General features: G+C 35.3%; 1 protein-coding gene across 7 annotated transcripts in view; it reads left to right on the forward strand.

The window, feature by feature from the left end:
* LOC137252076 (uncharacterized) overlaps positions 1-20,500 on the forward strand; it is a 307,866-nt gene that overhangs the window by 111,658 nt on the left and 175,708 nt on the right. For all 7 annotated transcript variants that reach the window (XR_010953443.1, XM_067787272.1, XM_067787274.1 and 4 more), the window contains 2 exons: positions 12,195-13,297; positions 13,356-13,851. Coding sequence is in view for 6 of the 7 variants with exons in the window: in XM_067787272.1 (XP_067643373.1) it covers positions 12,322-13,297; positions 13,356-13,851 (1,472 nt within the window). In the remaining variant the exon portion in view is untranslated. The remainder of the gene's footprint in view (positions 1-12,194; positions 13,298-13,355; positions 13,852-20,500) is intronic.

Genomic DNA, 20,500 nt, shown 5'->3' on the forward strand with positions numbered 1-20,500 from the left:
GCTGATATCAAGTGATATCTCTAGCGTAGGGTGAAGAGGGTCTTCTGGAAGGGATAAAGGTGGTATTTGCGTAAGGGCAGTACCCACCGAGCCATCCACAAATACTAAATCTAGCATTTTATTTCCACTATTTGGAACATTGTTAATCTGTAAAAGAGATGAGTCTAACAAGCAATTGAGAAACTCATGTTGAGCAGTGGGAGTTTAAAAGTTTAAATCACTTATATTAACCCAACTAACTGTTGGCAAGTTGAAAGTCACCAACAACAACAAGTCGATCGTTATCTCCCAACTGCGAATGCAAATCGCAGATGACCGAGCTATGACTAGCATAAACATCCATATCCGAACGAGGTGGTATATACGAACAGCAAACAATTACGCTATAGCTACCGAATGAAAGCCTAACTGCTATGAATTCGATATGAGAGATATTGTCCAGCGAAATCAACTCAGATAATAGGTTAGATTCAACAGCAATAAGGACACTCTAGAGATGCGATCACGCCGATAAACAGCATATTTATTTGAAAAAACCTCAGAATTGTAATTATCAGGCTTTAGCCAGGTCTCCGTAAAAGCTACAACTTGTGCAGAAAAGTTGAAAGAATTAAGGAAGAATGGAACAAGTTTTGATCGTAAACCATGAACATTTTGGTAATTAATGAGAAGACGGGACAAATCAGCAATTACCTTTGTGTTGTTATTACTGTGTTCGTCATACCGTTTTTTGGCTGTAATAAAACAGGTTCGGCCCTCGCCTTTCTCGTGCTTAGGCCAAAAAGAGGAATCAATTATCTTATCGAAATATTCATCTGAAAGGGATATGTTAAATGAGGAGATGTCTCTCTCATATTTAAAGTTAAATTTGTACACATTGATGTTACTAGTGGGTGCAACACCAAGTTTAGAGCAAACGTAATGAGCAATGTCATTTTCGGTAAGCGAGGCGTGTAATCGGGATACAAATACAGCCCTACGAGGTGGCACGGCAGTCACCTGCAAAGGAGTAGCGGATAGCGCACCAGAGAGCTGGGAAGGTGCAGCCGTTATAGAACAGTTGACAGAAAAAGCATTGCTTGACCTAGCGTTGGTTATCGAGCCCGTCAAAGAAGTACTATTTTTTTCAGGTACTCTTGTATCGCTAGCAACAACCCCAGAATGATGCAACAATATTTCGTGGTCGATCGAATCATTCATTTAATGGTGCCCATGCTGTATCGTACCACCTGTCTGTGATTGGTATATGCATTAGAATTTGCGCCGCCTCGTCCTTTGAAAACGACTTCAAGTAGTGAAACTTCTGCGTGTTTGTGAGGTTAGGCTGAAAGATGGCCATGTTTTATACTGGCCCGAAAATGGAGGTATTATTATTATTTTTGACAAGTCATTTTCCTTAGATCCGGCTTTATGAACGGGAGCGGCTGTAAATTGTTGTAAAAATGAGGCCTACTGTTCAACCAGCTTCGCAAGAGATATAGAGTGTTCTTTGGCTTCTGGTGGCTGTAGCGTGTTACGTAATGTACGAGGCCAGTCACGTGCTGCCATAACCTTGTCTTCATATATGATAAAGTCCCCATTCGGGTCTGTATAATCTGCATCTTTGCTGAACTTATACATCGCCGTAGATATGACAGTGAATTCATCCCATAGCTCCTGTAAGCGTTCCATACGCGATGATACATTTTCCACTGTGTATTCCGCTGGTGGCTTTTCTGCATATGCCAATGTGCGTGAAATTGAGCCTTTTAAACGTTCGCGAAGTTGTACCAAATATGCCTAGTCTCTTTACATTTTACTCAGTCAATAAAAATCCGCCTCGATAGGACGAGTATTATGTTGATGATTATACTAACCTTTTGTTACCACTGAAATCAATCTCCGAATTGGTTTTGACTGACTTTATTGCCGGATGACAATAAGAGATCCTTGGATTCCATTTCGAAACACCATTATTTTCTGATAAACGACGTCTGCTACTGAACTCGAATCATGGATTTTCCATAACTATTTGCCTTTCGGTAAAAATCGATTCTTCTCCTTCGGTTTCTTGATTTCGCTTTCCGATGCACCTTCTGTCAAGGGCTGTGGTTTCACCAGTTTGCCGTCAGTTGCATCTAGAGCATCTTCATGGTGATCTAGCAAATCTCGCACATTCCTTTTCCAAATTGGCCAATCTGCTCACCAGTCAGAGGTTTGATGTCTTTTGCCAGTTCCGTTCCATATTAGAAGAAAAAATGCAACACGTGAAGAATTCTTATTTGTAGGTTTTTTTTGCTTTTCTTGTTTTTGTAACTTGCCTAAACTGGTACCCATAACCTGTTACAGTGTTTTTTAAGAAAGGAAAAAGAAGATCGCTTAGTCCGTTTGAAGTAGCTTTTTTTTTCTGAGGGCCGTCAAATTTTTGTTGTTGTGCTACTAACTTCACCTGCCTGGTTTTATTGCGTCATGACTTTGATTATAGTATCCGTGTTTTTTTACTCGTCTATACGTCTACGATTGCGCGTAAAAAACACTTATACTCACTTAGATAATCAGAGCTGTCATGGAATCCAAGTCGGTTTTGCGTTTTGTCGGAATTACAAACCAATATTGATTTAAATTGGTGTCATAAAACCGTATTAGTTTTGCTCTTTTCGAATGTAAATAAAAGCGATGTTCGAATCAGCTGTTTTGCAGTGTTATCGGTGCACCGGCAATTTTGATGTTAGTTTTTTGGCAAAATTTTATAAAATAATTGTTTTGTGCATTTAAACAGAAATAAACAATTTTTTTTTATTTTATTTAAAAGCGTGGTGTCAACGATTTTAGATGATGGGCTTCGAGAAGCCCTTCGCAATATCTGTATGTTTCTCCATAAATTCAATTTTTATGCTTCCTCTATTAAGAATGAAAATATATATAAATTTACATTTATTTTTATAAAATAAACCTTCATGTACTTAAATTTCTAGAAAATATTCAACTGCAAGAGAAAAACAACTATGAACAAATGAAATCCAATGGCATTTAACTGATTGGTTTGTTTCCGATAGCAAAATCGATATTATCGGATTCTGTGTCACCTAAAACCGACACTAATTCCAATTCGAACATTAAACCGATAACATTGGATTTCATGACACCAAAATAATTTTTTTTATCGTTTTTAAATCCAATTTCGACAACAATTGGATTCCATGACAGCCCTGAATGCTTAGGAGACCCATCTAGCGGCAACTAGCTACAGAACATGTTGTACCGAAAAGCGCGGACACGAACCTCTGTTGAATGTCTGTGTATAACCTATAGCTGAATCAGTTGCGATGAATAGTGGACACACACCATTTCTAGAGGTGATACATAGAATTAGTGTAGAAGTGAAACATACACACATATTTCAGTTACATTTGAGTATAATGCGTATTGAAGGAGTTGTAGTGCCAAAGTAAAATACATTAAAATAAATTGTAGATGGCAACCCTCTTTGGAAATGTCCAAGATGCAACCATACATCAGATGCACTTGGCATCACTAAAATTGTTAGAGTCGAGCAATTTGGAGAGTTTCTGATTGGTTGAAACTGCCGTTGTTCGACGCCATGATTTTATTTTGACGCCATCATTAATTTCGTTGCTAAGCAACGTAAAGAAAAAACTGACGAGCTACAGGTTGGCGTTAGCGGCAGTTTTTCAGTTTGAAGAAGACCGGCACCTGACTATCACGCGCGATTCTAAGAAACGCAAAAAAAAAAACAAGAAATCAAAAGTAGTGGACAGTTGTAAAAATTAAAAAAAATATACTGTACAAGAAAGTAAATATAAAGTTTGTGAACAAAGTTTAAAAAAGGAGTGAACTAGAAATAAAGTTTTGTATATACAGTATAACGAAAAATATAAAAGTTGTACGAACTTAGAGTGAAAAAAACAAAGCTTAAATTAAAGAAACCAACATAATTTGGAAACTGAAGCAAATCTATTTTTTATTTAAAAATTAAAAAAAGGAAAGTATAAGTAAGTGCGTTTGTGGGGCGAGAGCGCATTAGAGCGCTAGTTTCCCCAGGATCCAAGATGGATCCTCGATATGGCGACCGTGGGCCGAAGCCCTGTGAATGCGGCGAGTGGCCGGAAGGAGGCAAGCCTCCCAACAGGCGTGGGCATTAAAAAAATACCCACTTAAAATTTAAAATTTAAAATTAAAAAAAAAAAAAAAATTAAAATTATAATACACATGCATACAAAGTTATAAAATCAAAAAGTTTACCAAATAAAGTTTAAAACAAAAAAAAAATTACAAAAAAAGTATAAAACACTAAAAACTATTACAAAAAAATATAAAAATTTAAAAAATTACAAAAAAAATACAAAATATACAAAAATCCTACAAAAAAATTTAAAAACATCAAAAATCTACAAAAAAAAAACACAAAAAAATTTATATTTAAAATCTACAAAAAATTTAAAAACATTTAAAAATCTACAAAAAACATTTACAAAAAATTTAAAAAAAAAAAAAAGATACACAAAAAAAATACAAAATTTAAAACCATTACAAAAATCTATAAAACTGAGAAAAATCTACAAATAATTTAAAATCAGAAAATCAACAAAAATTAACACATTTAAAACTTCGCAAAAAGGAAAAATTTTTAGGAAATAAACAAAAATATGGCAGTGGTGTGGATTTTTTGGCCGTGGCTAGTGGATGGAAAAGTGAACATTGTTGAGAATACATATAAAACAATACTTAACTAAAGACAGAGATAATAAGAAAATGTAAACGGTAATAATATAAAAATTTAAACGGCAGCAGAAATAGTACAAAAAAAAAAAAAAAGAGAAAAACAGTAAAAACTTAAATTTTGAACTTTGAATAAAAAGCTAAACTGTCCCAAAATTTTTGCGAAACGGCACTAGCCACGCCACTTATAACGGCACTTGCCACGCCACCACCATAACGGAGCAACTTTGCGAAAAAAGGGTAAAGCCATCAAGCAGCAGCACAGCAGCGAGCGCATCAGCAGAACTTCCAGCGCAGCAGCACAGCGACAAGCAGCGGTACAGTAAGCGGTACTTGGTATGGCGCACAGTGTGCGAAATTAACGTATCATTTATATTTTCATAAAACATAATTTTCATACTAACTTTGTAATTTTCGACATTTTTTAATTCCGGTGCGTCCGAGGACATTTATATTACAATTTTGAAAAGATGCGGTGCGCCCGTATCTATAAGAATAAAAACAAATGAAATTTGATAAAAGCGGTGCGTCCGTTTCAACCTTTATATAAAATTATTTGCCATTCTCCAATTTTTGCATTTAGATAATAAAAATGCATTTCAAAAATTATAATTTTTGCCATACATTTAAAATTCAATTTTTTTCTCACATTCTGTACAATTAAAAATGTTTACATTTCAATAAATATATTCATACACAACATTCAACTTCTTTTAAATTGCAATTGAATATCGGGAAGTAGGAACAGTTTTGCACGAAAAATTTTCAGCTAATTTCAAACATTGGGTTTGGATTTACGGACAACAAAAGCGTAAAGTAAATATTTTCTTGAATCCTTTTATTAACTAATCACTAACTTTAGTATTTCAATAAAATTCACTAACTTAAGTTGTTTGCTATAAGTATTCGCTAACAAATTGTATAATTATAACTAAAATCTAAAAGCTTTCAAAAACACATAATTTCACAAATTTCTTTTAAAATATTTTCATAAATTCCTTTTAAAATACATTCATAACTTTCTTTTGAGCTCAACTCAACTAGTCCCAATTTAATTTCCTTTAAATTTCTATTCAATCTTCATAAACAAATACCACATATCTTGCAACAAAAAAAAAAAATGTTTTTAATATTTCGTCCATTCGTTTCAACACGTATGGACCTAAGAAGCGGAAAGGTTATTTCTAAAAATTCCAATCCAGATTCAAGTCCCGAAAATTCAGAGCAAAATTTAGATTCCAAAAACTTAGAGCAAGATATAGATTCCAATAACTCAGATTCTGATTCATCTTCGAGTGCATCGTCAACTAATACCTTAACAAGTGAACATAATTATCCCTGAGTGCAGAGTTTTTAGGATTCGCTGATCAACCTGTAATTCCAAATTCTAGTTTTTCTATTCTAACTCCTATTCCTAACGTTACAACCATGGCCACAATCAAGGAGAAAAAATCGTTCATTAGTACTTGTGCCTCGATTATGCGACACAACTACAGTGGAGACCCGTTAGCACTTGGCTCATTTATAAATAAAGTTGAATTAATGGAAGTATTCTCTAACGAAAATTTAACTCCTACTTTTATTGCATTTTTAAAATCCAAGCTCGAAGGCAAAGCTCGCGAAGCACTACCAACGCATATAGAATCAGTCAGCCAAATTAAAGAAGCGCTATGTAGTGAAATTAGGCCAGACAACTCGAAAGTTGTCGCGGGAAAAATTGCAGCCTTAAGAGTAACCAATAACAATTTTTCAGGATTTGCAAAGCAGGTAGAAAAGCTTTCTGACTCGTTAGAGCGCTGTCTAATCATTGAAGGTATGACGAAGGCAAAAGCCCATGAGATGGCGGTTGAAAAAACCATTAGCGTTTGTAGATTAAATAGTAGGTCAGATATGGTGAAATCAATCCTTGCGTCAACAACCTTCAAATATTCAAAGGACGTAGTAGCGAAAATGATTATAGAGCGAGAACAGGAAGTTAGGGAGCGGCAAGTGTTAGCGTTTTGGTCACATCCGATAAGATATAATAATTTCCGTGGAAATTCCAGAGGTAACACTAATTTCAGATATAACAACAATAGTAATTTTCGATATAACGGTAATGCAAGTAGGCAACACAGTAATACAAATTTCCGAAATAACAATTATAACAGAGGCAATAATCGTAATTACAATAGAGGCAATAGCAATTCCAACAATAACAATAATAATCGGTCCGGAAATAACAGGAATTCCAATAATCAGGGTTCAAATTCTAGAAACTCAGCCAACGTTCGTTCTTTAAATGCCGAAGCCTCTCAGGCGCGAACACTGAGGGAGCAGGAGCAATTCGACTAAATACTGCTCAATCAATATATTGTCTAAATTTAAATTTTTCCGATTTCGTCGAAGTCGCTTGTAGCGATTCTCATAAAATATGTTCCTTTCTAGTAGATTCACAGGCAGACATTTCACTAATAAAAATTTCCAGTTTGGCAAACGATGTAGAAGTAGACAATAGTAACGTAATAAATATAACAGGCGTAACAACAGACACGGTAACAACACTAGGAACAGTTAGTACAAGCATAATCGCATCAAATACATTTTTTCCTCTGACTCTTCATGTTGTCAATGACAACTTTAATATTCCTTCGGACGGTATAATAGGGAAAGACTTTCTAAAAGCGAACAAATGCATAATCAATTATGCTAATGACACAATTACATTCGGACAAGGGACAGAAAAGGTAAATATTTCAATCTTGCATAGCACTTCAACAAATACTCTCGTAATTCCACCAAGATGCGAAGTTTTTCGTGTTTTTAGTTTGAAAAATTCGACAAGTCCAGTTTTTGTTGATTCTCAGGAACTTAGTAACGGTGTTTCACAGCCAAATGTATCGTTGATACAAAAAACCCAATAATAAAAGTTATCAACACCACCGACGAGGTCAAGTATGTAAAAGATTTCAATATTCAAACTGAAGACATTAAAAACTTCAATGTCTATCGAATAAATGATACACCTATCGACTCAAAACGTATAGAAGAGCTTAAATCAATTTTAGCAAAACAAATGCCTTCTTACGCTAAAAAGAAATTACTTGATTTATGTTTGAAATATTCTGATATTTTTGCATTAAAAACCGACTTAATGACGCTTAATAATTTCTACGAACAAAAACTTAGATTAACTGACAAAATCCCTGTCTATATTAAAAATTACCGTTTGCCATACACACAACGCGAAGAAATAAATAAACAAGTCGAAAACCTATTACAGAATGATTTAATCGAACCTAGTTTTTCAAATTATAACAGTCCTTTAATTTTGGTACCGAAAAAAGATCCAACAGGCAAAAAGTCGTATCGTATGTGCGTAGATTTCAGAGCAGTCAATAAAAAGCTTATAGCCGACAAATTTCCACTAGCACGCGTTGATGACATACTCGACAATCTTGGCAGAGCCAAATACTTTTCAACTTTAGATCTTTTTTCTGGTTTTCACCAAATACCCCTTCACCCTAAATCTAGAGACGTAACTTCTTTCAGTACAGATCGAGGAGATTTTCGTTGGAAAGTTTTACCTTTCGGGTTAAATATAGCACCAAACTCTTTTTCTCGTATGATGTCAATAGCATTTTCAGGCATTTCGCCAAATCAGGCTTTTATGTATATTGACGACGTTATCGTCATTGGTTGTAGTGAGACACATCACCTTAAAAATTTAGAAAAAGTTTTCGAAACCTGTAGAAAGTTTAATTTAAAGCTGAATCCAAACAAATGCAATTTCCTTCGTTCCGAAGTAACTTTTCTAGGCCATAAATGCACATCAAAAGGTTTGCTGCCAGATGATTCGAAAATAGACGCTATTAAAAGGTATACTTAGCCAAAAGACAAAGATGCGGTTAGGCGATTTGTCGCATTTGCAAATTATTACAGGCGATTTATACCGAATTTTGCGTCACTGGCAGCGCCTTTAAATCGTTTAAATAGGAAAAAAGTTGAATTTGTTTGGGACGAAGCGTGCGAAAACGCTTTCGAAAAACTAAAATTAGCATTAATGTCTCCCCAACTACTACAATACCCTGACTTCACAAAAGAATTTATAATTACAGTAGATGCTTCTAAGTGTGGTTGTGGCGCTATATTAAGCCAAAAGCATGATGATAACGATTTACCAATTTGTTTCGCGTCAAAATCTTTTAATAAAGCAGAACAGAAAAAGCAATTATCGAATTAGAACTCCTAGCAATACATTTCGCTATAAAGCATTTTCGTCCTTATGTTTATGGTACAAATTTCACAGTAAAATCCGACCATAGACCACTAGTCTATCTTTTTAACATGAAAGACCCTTCCTCTAAACTTTCAAGAATTCGATTAGATCTGTCAGAATATAAATTTACGATTGAATATATAAAAGGAAAATCTAACGTTGTGGCTGATGCTCTTTCACGCATTAGTATAGACGAAATAAAAGAATCTACAAAGCATGTTTTAGCAGTCCAAACGCGATCACAAACCAAACAAAAGGAATTACAAAATAAAGGCGATAATTTTACTGATACTTTTTGCGAAACGCCTAAAGTACAAGTTTATGACAAATTTTCATACAATTTTTCAAAAAAGATACCGCGAATAAAGTCGACTATACAATTTAATAAGAATAATGAGATCTCCAATATACAAATTTATGCGCATATAAAACATAAAAAACTAAATTTACTTAATTTTGTGAATGCTAACGGAAAAACAAATTTAGATGAGTTATTTTCGAGGCTTGAAAAAGCAGCCGGCAGTCACAATATTAAGCAGTTAGAATGGCCAAAGAATGATATATTTTTCAAAGAATTTTCAATTACAAATTTTAAAATCAGCGGTAATAAAATTTTAAAATCATTGCAAATAATACTAACAGACCCTGTAGAAACTGTAACAGAAACAGAGCAAAAACAAAAAATTAGGACAATTTATCATGAGGACCCTTTGTTAGGCGATCATTGCGGTACAAAACGATTATATTCCAAATTAAGAACAAAATACTATTGAAAAAATATGACAAGAGACATTGCGAAATTTGTCAAAAATTGCAATAAATGCCTTTTAAATAAAGTAAAACCAAAAACAAAGGAAAATCTTGTGTTGACTCCAACCCCCTGCAAACCCTTTGACGTAGTAATTGTCGATACAATAGGTCCACTTCCGGAATCCAAATACGGTAACAAGTTCGCTGTTACTATGATTTGTGACTTTTATAAATACCTGGTAACGGTAGCTGTACCAGATAAATCAGCAAAAACTATTGCTTGCGCTATTTTTGAAACCTTTATATTAACATATGGTACAATGAAAGCTATTAGATCCGATTTAGGAACGGAATATAAAAACGAATTATTCTCTGAATTGACAAAACTTTTAAAGATTGATCATGATTTCTCAACAGCCTACCACCACGAAACGGTTGGTACTCTTGAAAGAAATCATAGAGTCTTTAACGAATACTTGCGTGCATATCTAAACGAAACGTATTCAGATTGGGATACATATTTAAAATACTTTACATTTTTACATAATACTACAAGTAGTTCGGTTTTTGATAATAAATTTACTCCCTTTGAATTAATATTTGGCAGAAAAACTACAATGCCACATGAATTGCAAAAAGAGCAAATTGATCCGATCTATAACGTAGAAAATTACGCAAAAGAGCTTAAGTTTAGAATGCAAAAATCGCATAAAATGGCAAAAAAATTTGATTAATAAGCATAAGATTAGATCAAGGTCCCTACATAGTAAAGAATATTGATGGGCCAAATGTAACAATTTGTGAGATAAATAAAGAAAACGAAAAAATTGTACACAAAAATCGAGTACAAAAAATTAATTAATCTAATAGTCTATTACTAATCATATAAATATATTTTAAAAACCGCCAATGAAGGCTAAAAAATGTAACAAATAAATATACATTTAATTAGGTAGATTTTACAATAAGAAAAAACAGGTTTACTTCAAACATTAAATTAAATATTTCAAACTAACTTTTATATATTTCACTTTATTCAAAATATTATTTTCATTTTTAATCATCTTTTTAGAAGTTGCACTGCGATGAGCGAATGAGTCCCGGGTTAGAGCACCCTAATGCTAGCAAAATCCTTCGTTCATAACATTACAACAACATATTAAAGCCCAAAGAAGAATGTGGCAAGATTAATTACTAATCTTACCAAATTCTTCTTTTCTAAAGGGGGAAGATGTAGTGCCAAAGTAAAATACATTAAAATAAATTGTAGATGGCAACCCTCTTTGGAAATGTCCAATATGCAACCATACATCAGATGCACTTGGCATCACTAAAATTGTTAGAGTCGAGCAATTTGGAGAGTTTCTGATTGGTTGAAACTGTCGTTGTTCGACGCCATGATTTTATTTTGACGCCATCATTAATTTCGTTGCTAAGCAACGTAAAGAAAAAACTGCCGAGCTACAGGTTGGCGTTAGCGGCAGTTTTTCAGTTTGAAGAAGACCGGCACCTGACTATCACGCGCGATTCTAAGAAACGCAAAAAAAAAAACAAGAAATCAAAAGTAGTGGACAGTTGTAAAAAATAAAAAAAAATATACTGTACAAGAAAGTAAATATAAAGTTTGTGAACAAAGTTTAAAAAAGGAGTTAACTAGAAATAAAGTTTTGTATATACAGTATAACGAAAAATATAAAAGTTGTACGAACTTAGAGTGAAAAAAACAAAGCTTAAATTAAAGAAACCAACATAATTTGGAAACTGAAGCAAATCTATGTTTTATTTAAAAATTAAAAAAAGGAAAGTATAAGTAAGTGCGTTTGTGGGGCGGGAGCGCATTAGAGCGCTAGTTTCCCCAGGATCCAAGATGGATCCTCGATAGAGTACTCATTTTATGCCTAGCAATTTCAGAAGATTAGATAAACTTTAACGCTTAGCAGTCCATATAAAGTTTAAGCGTAGACGTATTGTTGAGAGACCAGCTACAACTTCATTTCTCGTACAAGGAAACACTTCATCATCATATAAGATGTCTTATGCATTATTCTTGCTCGTCACTGTAATCTTAAGATCCTCATATTTACTTTCCAGTTTGAGATCGCCTATGTATGTACAATATGTATACAATATGCATAAAGCTAACGTAACTATTATAATTCTCTTGCATATTTATCCTAATATTCGCTACCTACAATGACGTTTAGGTCATACTGTTTGCTTTCCAATATAAGAATATTTGTATGCTTGCAAGAGTTTTTTTGCATGAATAAAGTCAGTCGATTTGCATACACAGAATCAAGTGCGTCGCACCAACAGCAGAATTTACTGAAAAGGCTCAGTATTTCTACAGGTATATAGATGTAAAAAAACACAGCTAGTATTGTCCGTAAAGAGAGAACTATCAAATTCAATGATACTTTCTTGAACACACTTTGACTATATTGCTTAATTTGTTTTTGCTTTTCAGTTGAATTAATTTTTTAGAAAAAATACGCCCAATAAATCTTAAACGCAATGGAGCCATGAGATTAGATTCTTTATCAAACTTACTTTCACTTTAATTGTTGAACATACCTAATACTGATTATAAGGTGATGTCACTGAAACTTACGAAGTTACATTTCTCTGAAATCAAAGAAGACATTTGCGTGGAAGCGGGCATAATATCCAGCGAAAATCACTTAACCCTTCAATGTCCAAATAACCAGCTTATAATATTGGATCTTTTGGACTCAACATTAGTTTTAACCGGCTTGTTTTTTAATATAAATTACTTCGAAATTCCTAAAGGCACCAATAACAGTTTATTGAAAAAATCTGATTTGAGAGACTTTTATAAAAACTCCGCTTTATTGGACCAGCAAAGTCTAACACTAGAGCCATCATGTGTTGCCCAATTTTCTTGCGAACGATTAAAATTGATAACTTTGCAGTTTAAACAGTCACAATGGAATACAACCAAAAAACATCGGTTGGCTGTTATAGTAACTACAGGAGGATTGTGTAGAATATTGCAAAAATTGCCGGCTCCAAGTCGGAACTGGGGTCAAATATACAGTGTTGATGAATATTTTTTTGATAACATGTTATCATTGAAAGTTCTTAATCACAGTGATAATGATTCAAACGAATGGGGAATCACTGCAGCTGATTGGCACAAAACGGAGCCAATACTATTCGTGTCGTTCGAAAATGGGTATATAGGAGTTTTTACTATATGCATCTCATCAACAGTGGGCTTAAACAAACATTTCCTATCAAAAGCTACACTTGAAAAAATATGCGATATAACTTCTTTTGACAATTATTTGCTTGTAAGTAGTAAAATAGGTGGCTTACAACTGTTTTCCTTGAATTTTATAAATAATTCGATCAAATTAATGCCACTGACTATATTGTGGAATCGGAGGGATAATATGATTTGTAGAAGAGTACTGGTGTCCCAATTTTCACCCAGCACATATTTGATCGTTTGTCATAAAGGAGTTCATATACTATTATTTATATTGGCACTCAATGGAGACGTTCTTTGTTCTACACAATTGTACATTGGTGGAATAAAAGTTACAGGTAAAATAATCTCGCAGAATAGAATTTGACGGAAGTGTTTAAATAGTTTCTTTTACAGGCTATCAATTTATTTCACCGTCGGAATTCATCGTGACTAATATAACAAGTTCTGTACGCTACTTTCGAGTGCAACTATTAGACCATAACAAAATGAAATTAGATGAAAAAATGGTTGAAATCGAGCTAGGATCTCCAAATCTCGGAATTATTGGTTTTGTTACATCTGCAAGTTGTAATCTTTTAACATTTGTTTTAAATCGCAACGCAGAATATTCGCAACATTGCAAATATTTACATAACAGCATTTTCGTAAACATTTCAAAGCTAGAGAGAATTAACGAAAACCCGTCAAAACCCGGCATTGCAGCTATGAATCCAAATCAGGGCTGTGCAATTAGTTTGGACATGGATTTACTTAATAATACCAACCATGATCAAAACAGGATTTTCTCCGATTCTATGAATATTCCATTTACAGACAGTTTGAGTACTGGATTTTTACTTCAACTTCAAACTAAATTTGTACTTGTGTCAAATTTTCTTAATATTCGTAGGTAAGTAAATACCATTGCATTCCATATTAACTTATCCAATCCAAATTCGACCCTGGCAAGGATTGTTTCGAAACCACATGGTACTCGATAAGCGTACTCATTGAAAACGATCGAGGAAAGTAATCGATGCCAAAAAATAATCGAGGGAAAGTACCCGATATTCACTTGTATCGTAATCATAAAAAAAGGGTATAGTGGGATATATGGTAAGTGTGCACCTTAGAGAGAAACCATTATCAGGATTGTCGGGCATTGTCATAGCAAAATTTTAAAAAATACAGAAGGTGCTTGATATGAGTAAATCGATACCTCGATTCTGTATACGTATTTGATACCGAAGAAGGTACTTGTACGAGGTAATCGACTACGAAAAATACCCGGTGTCTGAGCAAAAAGTATTTGAGTAGTCTTTCGTATCGGATTAACACTACCAAGGAGGTTAATGCCGATAATCTATCGCAATTGGGGATGGCCTAGGTTCAATGTGGTCATATTAAATCGTTCCCGAAATGGTCGGGCTACAACGAAAGAAATGAAGCGATGTTCTTTTCTTTGCGTAAAACAGCTCAATAATAAGAATAGGACCAGTTTCATGCCCACACAAAATATTATCTTTTTTATCTTTGAAACTGACTTCGTGATATCAACAAATGTAAAGCTCCATGTCTGCATTTTGCTTTGTTTAAAAAAAAAAAAAATTTAGTTATTCATATAGTGTGCCTCCCTCAAGTCAAGAAAAAAACTTGTAAGCATCCCTCGATTGTACTGAAATTTTATATATACGTTTATTCACCTAAGAAGTGGGACACAATAATTTCATTGACGTACCACTATTGCGTCAGGTCCGTCAAGCTGGACGGACGGGATAGGTGCAGAATTTTGTGCCCCCCCCTCGTAAGCACTAGGTCAAACAAAAAAATTTAAATGTGGGAATTATGTGCCATTTATGTGCTCCAACATAAGCTACGGTCTGTCCAGAAAAACAGAGGGGTGACAAGGGGGAGCGGGGGCATATAACCCTAGACGGAAAAATCGAAACGGGATAGGTGCAGAATTTTGTGCCCCCCCCCTCGTAAGGACTAGGCCAAACAAAAAAAATTTAATGTGGGAATTATGTGCTATTTACGTGCTCAATAGTGCCAAAAAGAATTCGGTTTTTTGACAACTTTTAATGATTTTTTTAAAACTTCAAAAGTGGGGGGTCCAGCTAGACCCCCCTCGTAAGCACTAGGCCAAACAAAACAATTTAAATTTGGGAATTATGTGCTATTTACGTGCTCAATAGTGCCAAAAAGGATTCGGTTTTTTGACAACTTTTAATGATTTGTTTAAAACTTCAAAAGTGGGGGTCCAGCTGGACGTCCAGCTAGACCCCGCCCCCCATCATAAGCACTAGGTCAAACAAAAAAATTTTAATGTGGGAATTATGTGCTATTTATGTGCTCAATAGTGGCAAAAAGAATTCGGTTTTTTACATCTTTTAATGTTTTTTTTTAAACTTCCAAAGTGGGGGGGTCCAGCTAGACCCCCCTCCCCCCTCCTAAGCACTAGGTCAAACAAAAAAATTTAAATGTGGGAATTATGTGCTATTTACATATGTGCTCCAACATAAGCTACGGCCTGTCCAGAAAAACAGAGGGGGAAAAGGGGGGGAGCGGGGGCATATAACCCTAGACGGAAAAATCGAAGGACCCCCCACATTTGAAGTTTTAAAAAAATCATTAAAAGTTCTCAAAAAACCGAATTCCTTTTGGCACTATTGAGCACGTAAATAGCACATAATTCCCACATTTAAATTTTTTTATTTGACCTAGTGCTTATGAGGGGGACGTCCAGCTAGACCCCCCCACTTTTGAAGTTTAAAAAAATCATTAAAAGTAGTCAAAAAACCGAATTCTTTTTGGCACTATTGAGCACGTAAATATCACATAATTCCCACATTTAAATTGTTTTGTTTGGCCTAGCGCTTTGCTTTGAACTATCTAGACGATATAATTGTGTACGGGAAAACAGAAATAGAACACGATAGGAAACTTAGCCAAAGTTTTAAAGATTTTTAAGGAATATAATGTGCAGCTAAACGACGAGAAATGTTTATGGAAGTTACAAAAGCTAAAATTTTTGGGTCATATTTTGTCAAGTCAAGGTATAGATCCTGACCCTGGGAAAATAGATACTATTTTGCAATTTCGAGCAGCATCAAATAAGGAAGAAATTCGAAGTTTTTTGGGGTTAGTAACTTATTTTTGGCAAGTTAATTCCAGACTTAGGTAACGTCACAGAACCTCTTAGAAGATAGACTAAAAAAGACGTGAAATTTGTGTAGGGCCCACATCAAAATGATTCATTTCAACAATTGAAACAGAGGCTTGCTATGTTACCAACATTGTCGTATTTTAAACCGGAGAGTCGTACCCAACTCATTGCAGACGCTAGTCCAGTAGCTTTGGGAGCAGTGCTTCTTTAACTTGAGAATGAAAGCCCACAGGTAATATCGTTTGCTAGTAAAATCTTATCTGAAACCGAAAGACGGTATTCACAAACTGAAAAGGAAAGCCTAGCTTTAGTATGGGCCGTCGAAAGATTTTATTACTACCTAGCAGGAATTGAGTTTGAGTAGTTACAGACCACAAGCCGTTGGAAACGATTTTTAAACCGACACCAAAGCCTCCAGCACGTATCGAGAGATGGGTCCTACGGCTCCAATCATTTAAGTTCAAAGTTGTGCACCGCCCAGGTAAAACAAATATTGCTGATTCGTTTTCCAGACTCTGTACCGGTAAGTCCGAAAATTTTGATAAGTGCTGCGAACACCACATAAGCACAATTATTGAGAAATCCATACCGCCGGCGTTGATGATTTTGGAAATAGCGCGCGAAAATTATTTAGATCCGGATCTTATGGATGCAATAAGCAGAGTAAAGAACGATAACTGGAGTATTGATGACAAAAGCAAATATTTTCCATACAGGTTCGAACTATGTACTTTAGGAAATATTCTTTTGAGAGGAACCAAAATAGTAATACCATCTAATTTGAGGTCCAGGGTATTAGAATTATCACATGAAGGGCACCCAGGAGAAACTGTAATGAAGCGACGTGTCCGATCTAAGTTATGGTGGCCCTTAGTCGATCGAGATGTCGAGAAGTTTGTGAAACGCTGTCATGAATGTTTATTAGTAACACGACCAAATCCACCTGCCCCAATGAACAGGCGCGCTCTACCAGAAGGACCTTGGCTATGCTTAGCCATGGATCTGTTGGGGACCGTTGCCGAGTCATGAATATATATTTGTTGTAATTGATTATTACTCGAGATTTCATGAGTTGAAATTTGTGGGAAAAATTACATCCACGGTAATAATTGATATTTTAGAAGAGATGTTCTCGAGACTAGGCTATCCTACATCCATTACCGCTGATAATGGACGCCAGTTTGTCAGCGATGAATTTAAAAGCTTCTGTGCAGATAATACTATTGACCTGATGACGTCTCCACCTTATTGGCCACAAGCTAATGGCGAAGTGGAAAATATGAATCGTTCAATTCTTAAGCGATTGCAGATTGCTCACTCGAGGGGAGTAGATTATAAAAAGGAGATACAAAAGTTCATTCTAATGTATAATTTCACTCCTCATGGGACTACTGGTAAATCACCATCGGAGTTATTATTCAATAGACGGCTGCGAGATAAAATACCATCAATTCATGACATTAAGGAGAACATTTTGGATGAAGAGGTTAAAGACAGGGACATGCTGAACAAAGAAAAGGGGAAGCAAAAAGGGGACGCGAATCGAGGAGCAAAAGAAAGCGAAATTCGGGTCGGCGATAAGGTCCTTCTTCGTAATGTTCTGTTTCCAAATAAGCTGACGACTAATTTTGATAGTGTGGAATTTGAAGTTATAGACCGTAGTGGAAACGATGTTGTAATTCGTGGTAATGGCAAAGCCTTCCGGCGAAGCATAAGCCACGTGAAAAGAATTCCTGTCCTTGATTCGTTAACTACCAAGTTTTCGGAACCGGAAGCCCCAGCCCCATCTTCTACAGCAACGAATGATCAACCAGGAAACATTAATCCAAAACTGATTTTGAAATTGAAAAAATAAAGTAAATTAATAAAATCTTAAATATTGTCGTTATACTGATGTACTGATGTATCATTTTATATAGGACACCACCGGTCATTACACTTACCTTTCTTTCTCTACCTCCTACTTCTTTTCTTATGATGTATGTATGCTTCATATTATTATTCGTGAAAGAAATCCAGAGCAAACACGTCAGCTATTTTATAGCAGTCACATAAAGAATAAATTAACTGGAAAAATCTAAAATATATATTGTTGTCTTATGATATTTAAATCGCGATCCGCTTTTGGCTAGACCCCCCCCCCCCCCCCCCCTCCTCGTAAGCACTAGGCCAAACAAAACAATTTAAATGTGGGAATTATGTGCTATTTACGTGCTCAATAGTGCCAAAAAGAATTCGGTTTTTTGACACTATTGAGCACGTAAATAGCACATAATTCCCAAATTTAAATTGTTTTGTTTGGCCTAGTGCTTACGAGGGGGGGTGGGTCTAGCTGGACCCCCACTTTGGAAGTTTTAAAAAAATCATTAAAAGTTGTCAAAAAATTGAATTTTTTTTGGCACTATTGAGCACACGTAAACAGCATATAATTCCCACATTTAAATTGTTTTGTTTGGCCTAGTGCTTATGAGGGGGGGTCTAGCTGGACGTCCAGCTAGACTCCCCACTTTTGGAGTTTTAAAAAAATCCTTAAAAGTTGTCAAAAAACCGAATTCTTTTTGGCACTATTGAGCACATAAATAGCACATAATTCCCACATTTAAATTTTTTTGTTCGACCTAGTGCTTATGAAGGGGGGTTCTAGCTGGACCCTCACTTTTGAGGTTTTAAAAAAATCATTAAAAGTTGTCAAAAAACCGAATTATTTTTGCCACTATTGAGCACGTAAATAGCACATAATTCCACATTTAAATTTAGCTGGACGTCCAGCTGAAACCCCAACTTTTGATGTTTTAAAAAAATCATTAAAAGTTGTCAAAAACCGAATTGTTTTTGGCACTATTGAGCACGTAAATAACACATAATTCCCACATTTAAATTGTTTTTGTTTGGCCTAGTGCTTACGAGGGGGGCGGGGGGGGGGGGGGGGGGGGGGGGCTGGTCTAGCTGGACCCACCACTATTAATGTTTAAAAAAAAAACATTAAAAGTTGTCAAAAAACGAATCGTTTTTGGAACTATCGAGCCCATAAATAACACAAAATTCTGCACCTGTCCCGTTTCGATTTTGCCGTCTGGGGTTATATGCCCCGCTGCCCCCTTGCCAACCCTTTGTTTTTCTGGACAGACCGTAGTTTATGTTGGAGCACATAAATAGCACATAATTCCCACATTTAATTTTTTTGTTGGACCTAGTGTTTATGAGGGGGGTGGGTCTAGCTGGACCCCCACTTTTGAAGTTTTAAAAAAATCATTAAAAGTTGTCAAAAAACCGAATTCTTTTTGGCACTATTGAGCACGTAAATAGCACATAATTCCCACATTTAAATTGTTTTGTTTGGCCTACTGCTTACGAAGGGGGGGGGGGGGGGGGGGTTTAGCTGGACGTCCAGCTGGACCCCCCACTTTTGAAGTTTTAAAAAAATCATTAAAAGTTGTCAAAAAACCGAATTCTTTTTGGCACTATTGAGCACGTAAATAGCACATAATTCCCACATTTAAATTTTTTTGTTTGACCTAGTGCTTATTAAGGGGGGTCTAATTGGACGTCCAGCTGGACCCCCACTTTTGAGGTTTTAAAAAAATCATTAAAAGTTGTCAAAAAACCGAATTCTCTTTGGCAGTATTGGGCACGTAAATAGCACATAATTCCCACATTTAAATTTTTTTGTTTGACCTAGTGCTTATGAGGGGGCGGGGTGGGGGGGGGGGCTAGCTGGACCCCCCATTTTGAGGTTAAAAAAAAGTACTTAAATTTTGAGCAGAAAATTTTTTATTTTGGGAACAAATTAGCACATAATGTAGCATTATGCGTCATACCCACCTATGTAATACACTTGCGGCATTACGCATCATGAACTTCTATGCCAAATACATTTTAGTAATAATCATATTACAATATTATACAACGTAAATTATTGAACTAACCCAGCGGTTAGCTAACATCAATGGAATGCCCAATATGAAACCCTTGTCCGTTCACAGCTAATAAATTCTGCTTATTATTTACATACAACCAATAATGGGAATTAACCAAATACGCACATTGATCTGCTGACTTTGCAAGCATGCATACAAACCTACATGTATGCATAGCATTAACCAAATTACTCGCATTGATCTGCTGACGTTGCAAGCAGGCATACAAATCTACATGTATGCAAGCAGGCATACAAATCTACGTGTATGCAAGCAGGCATACAAATCTGCATGTATGCAAGCAGACATACAAATCTACATGTATACAAAGCATGTATACAAACCTACATGTATGCATACCCCATTACCAATGTACGTATTTTTAGTTTATTAGTATAAAGATAATTATGAATGTATAGGTTAAGTAAATAACTATAAAAGGGAAAGAATTTATTTAATAAAAAGAATTAATGTTT

The sequence above is a fragment of the Eurosta solidaginis genome, chromosome 5 (genome assembly GCF_040869045.1).
Source record: "Eurosta solidaginis isolate ZX-2024a chromosome 5, ASM4086904v1, whole genome shotgun sequence".
NCBI classification, from domain to species: Eukaryota; Metazoa; Arthropoda; class Insecta; order Diptera; family Tephritidae; genus Eurosta; species Eurosta solidaginis.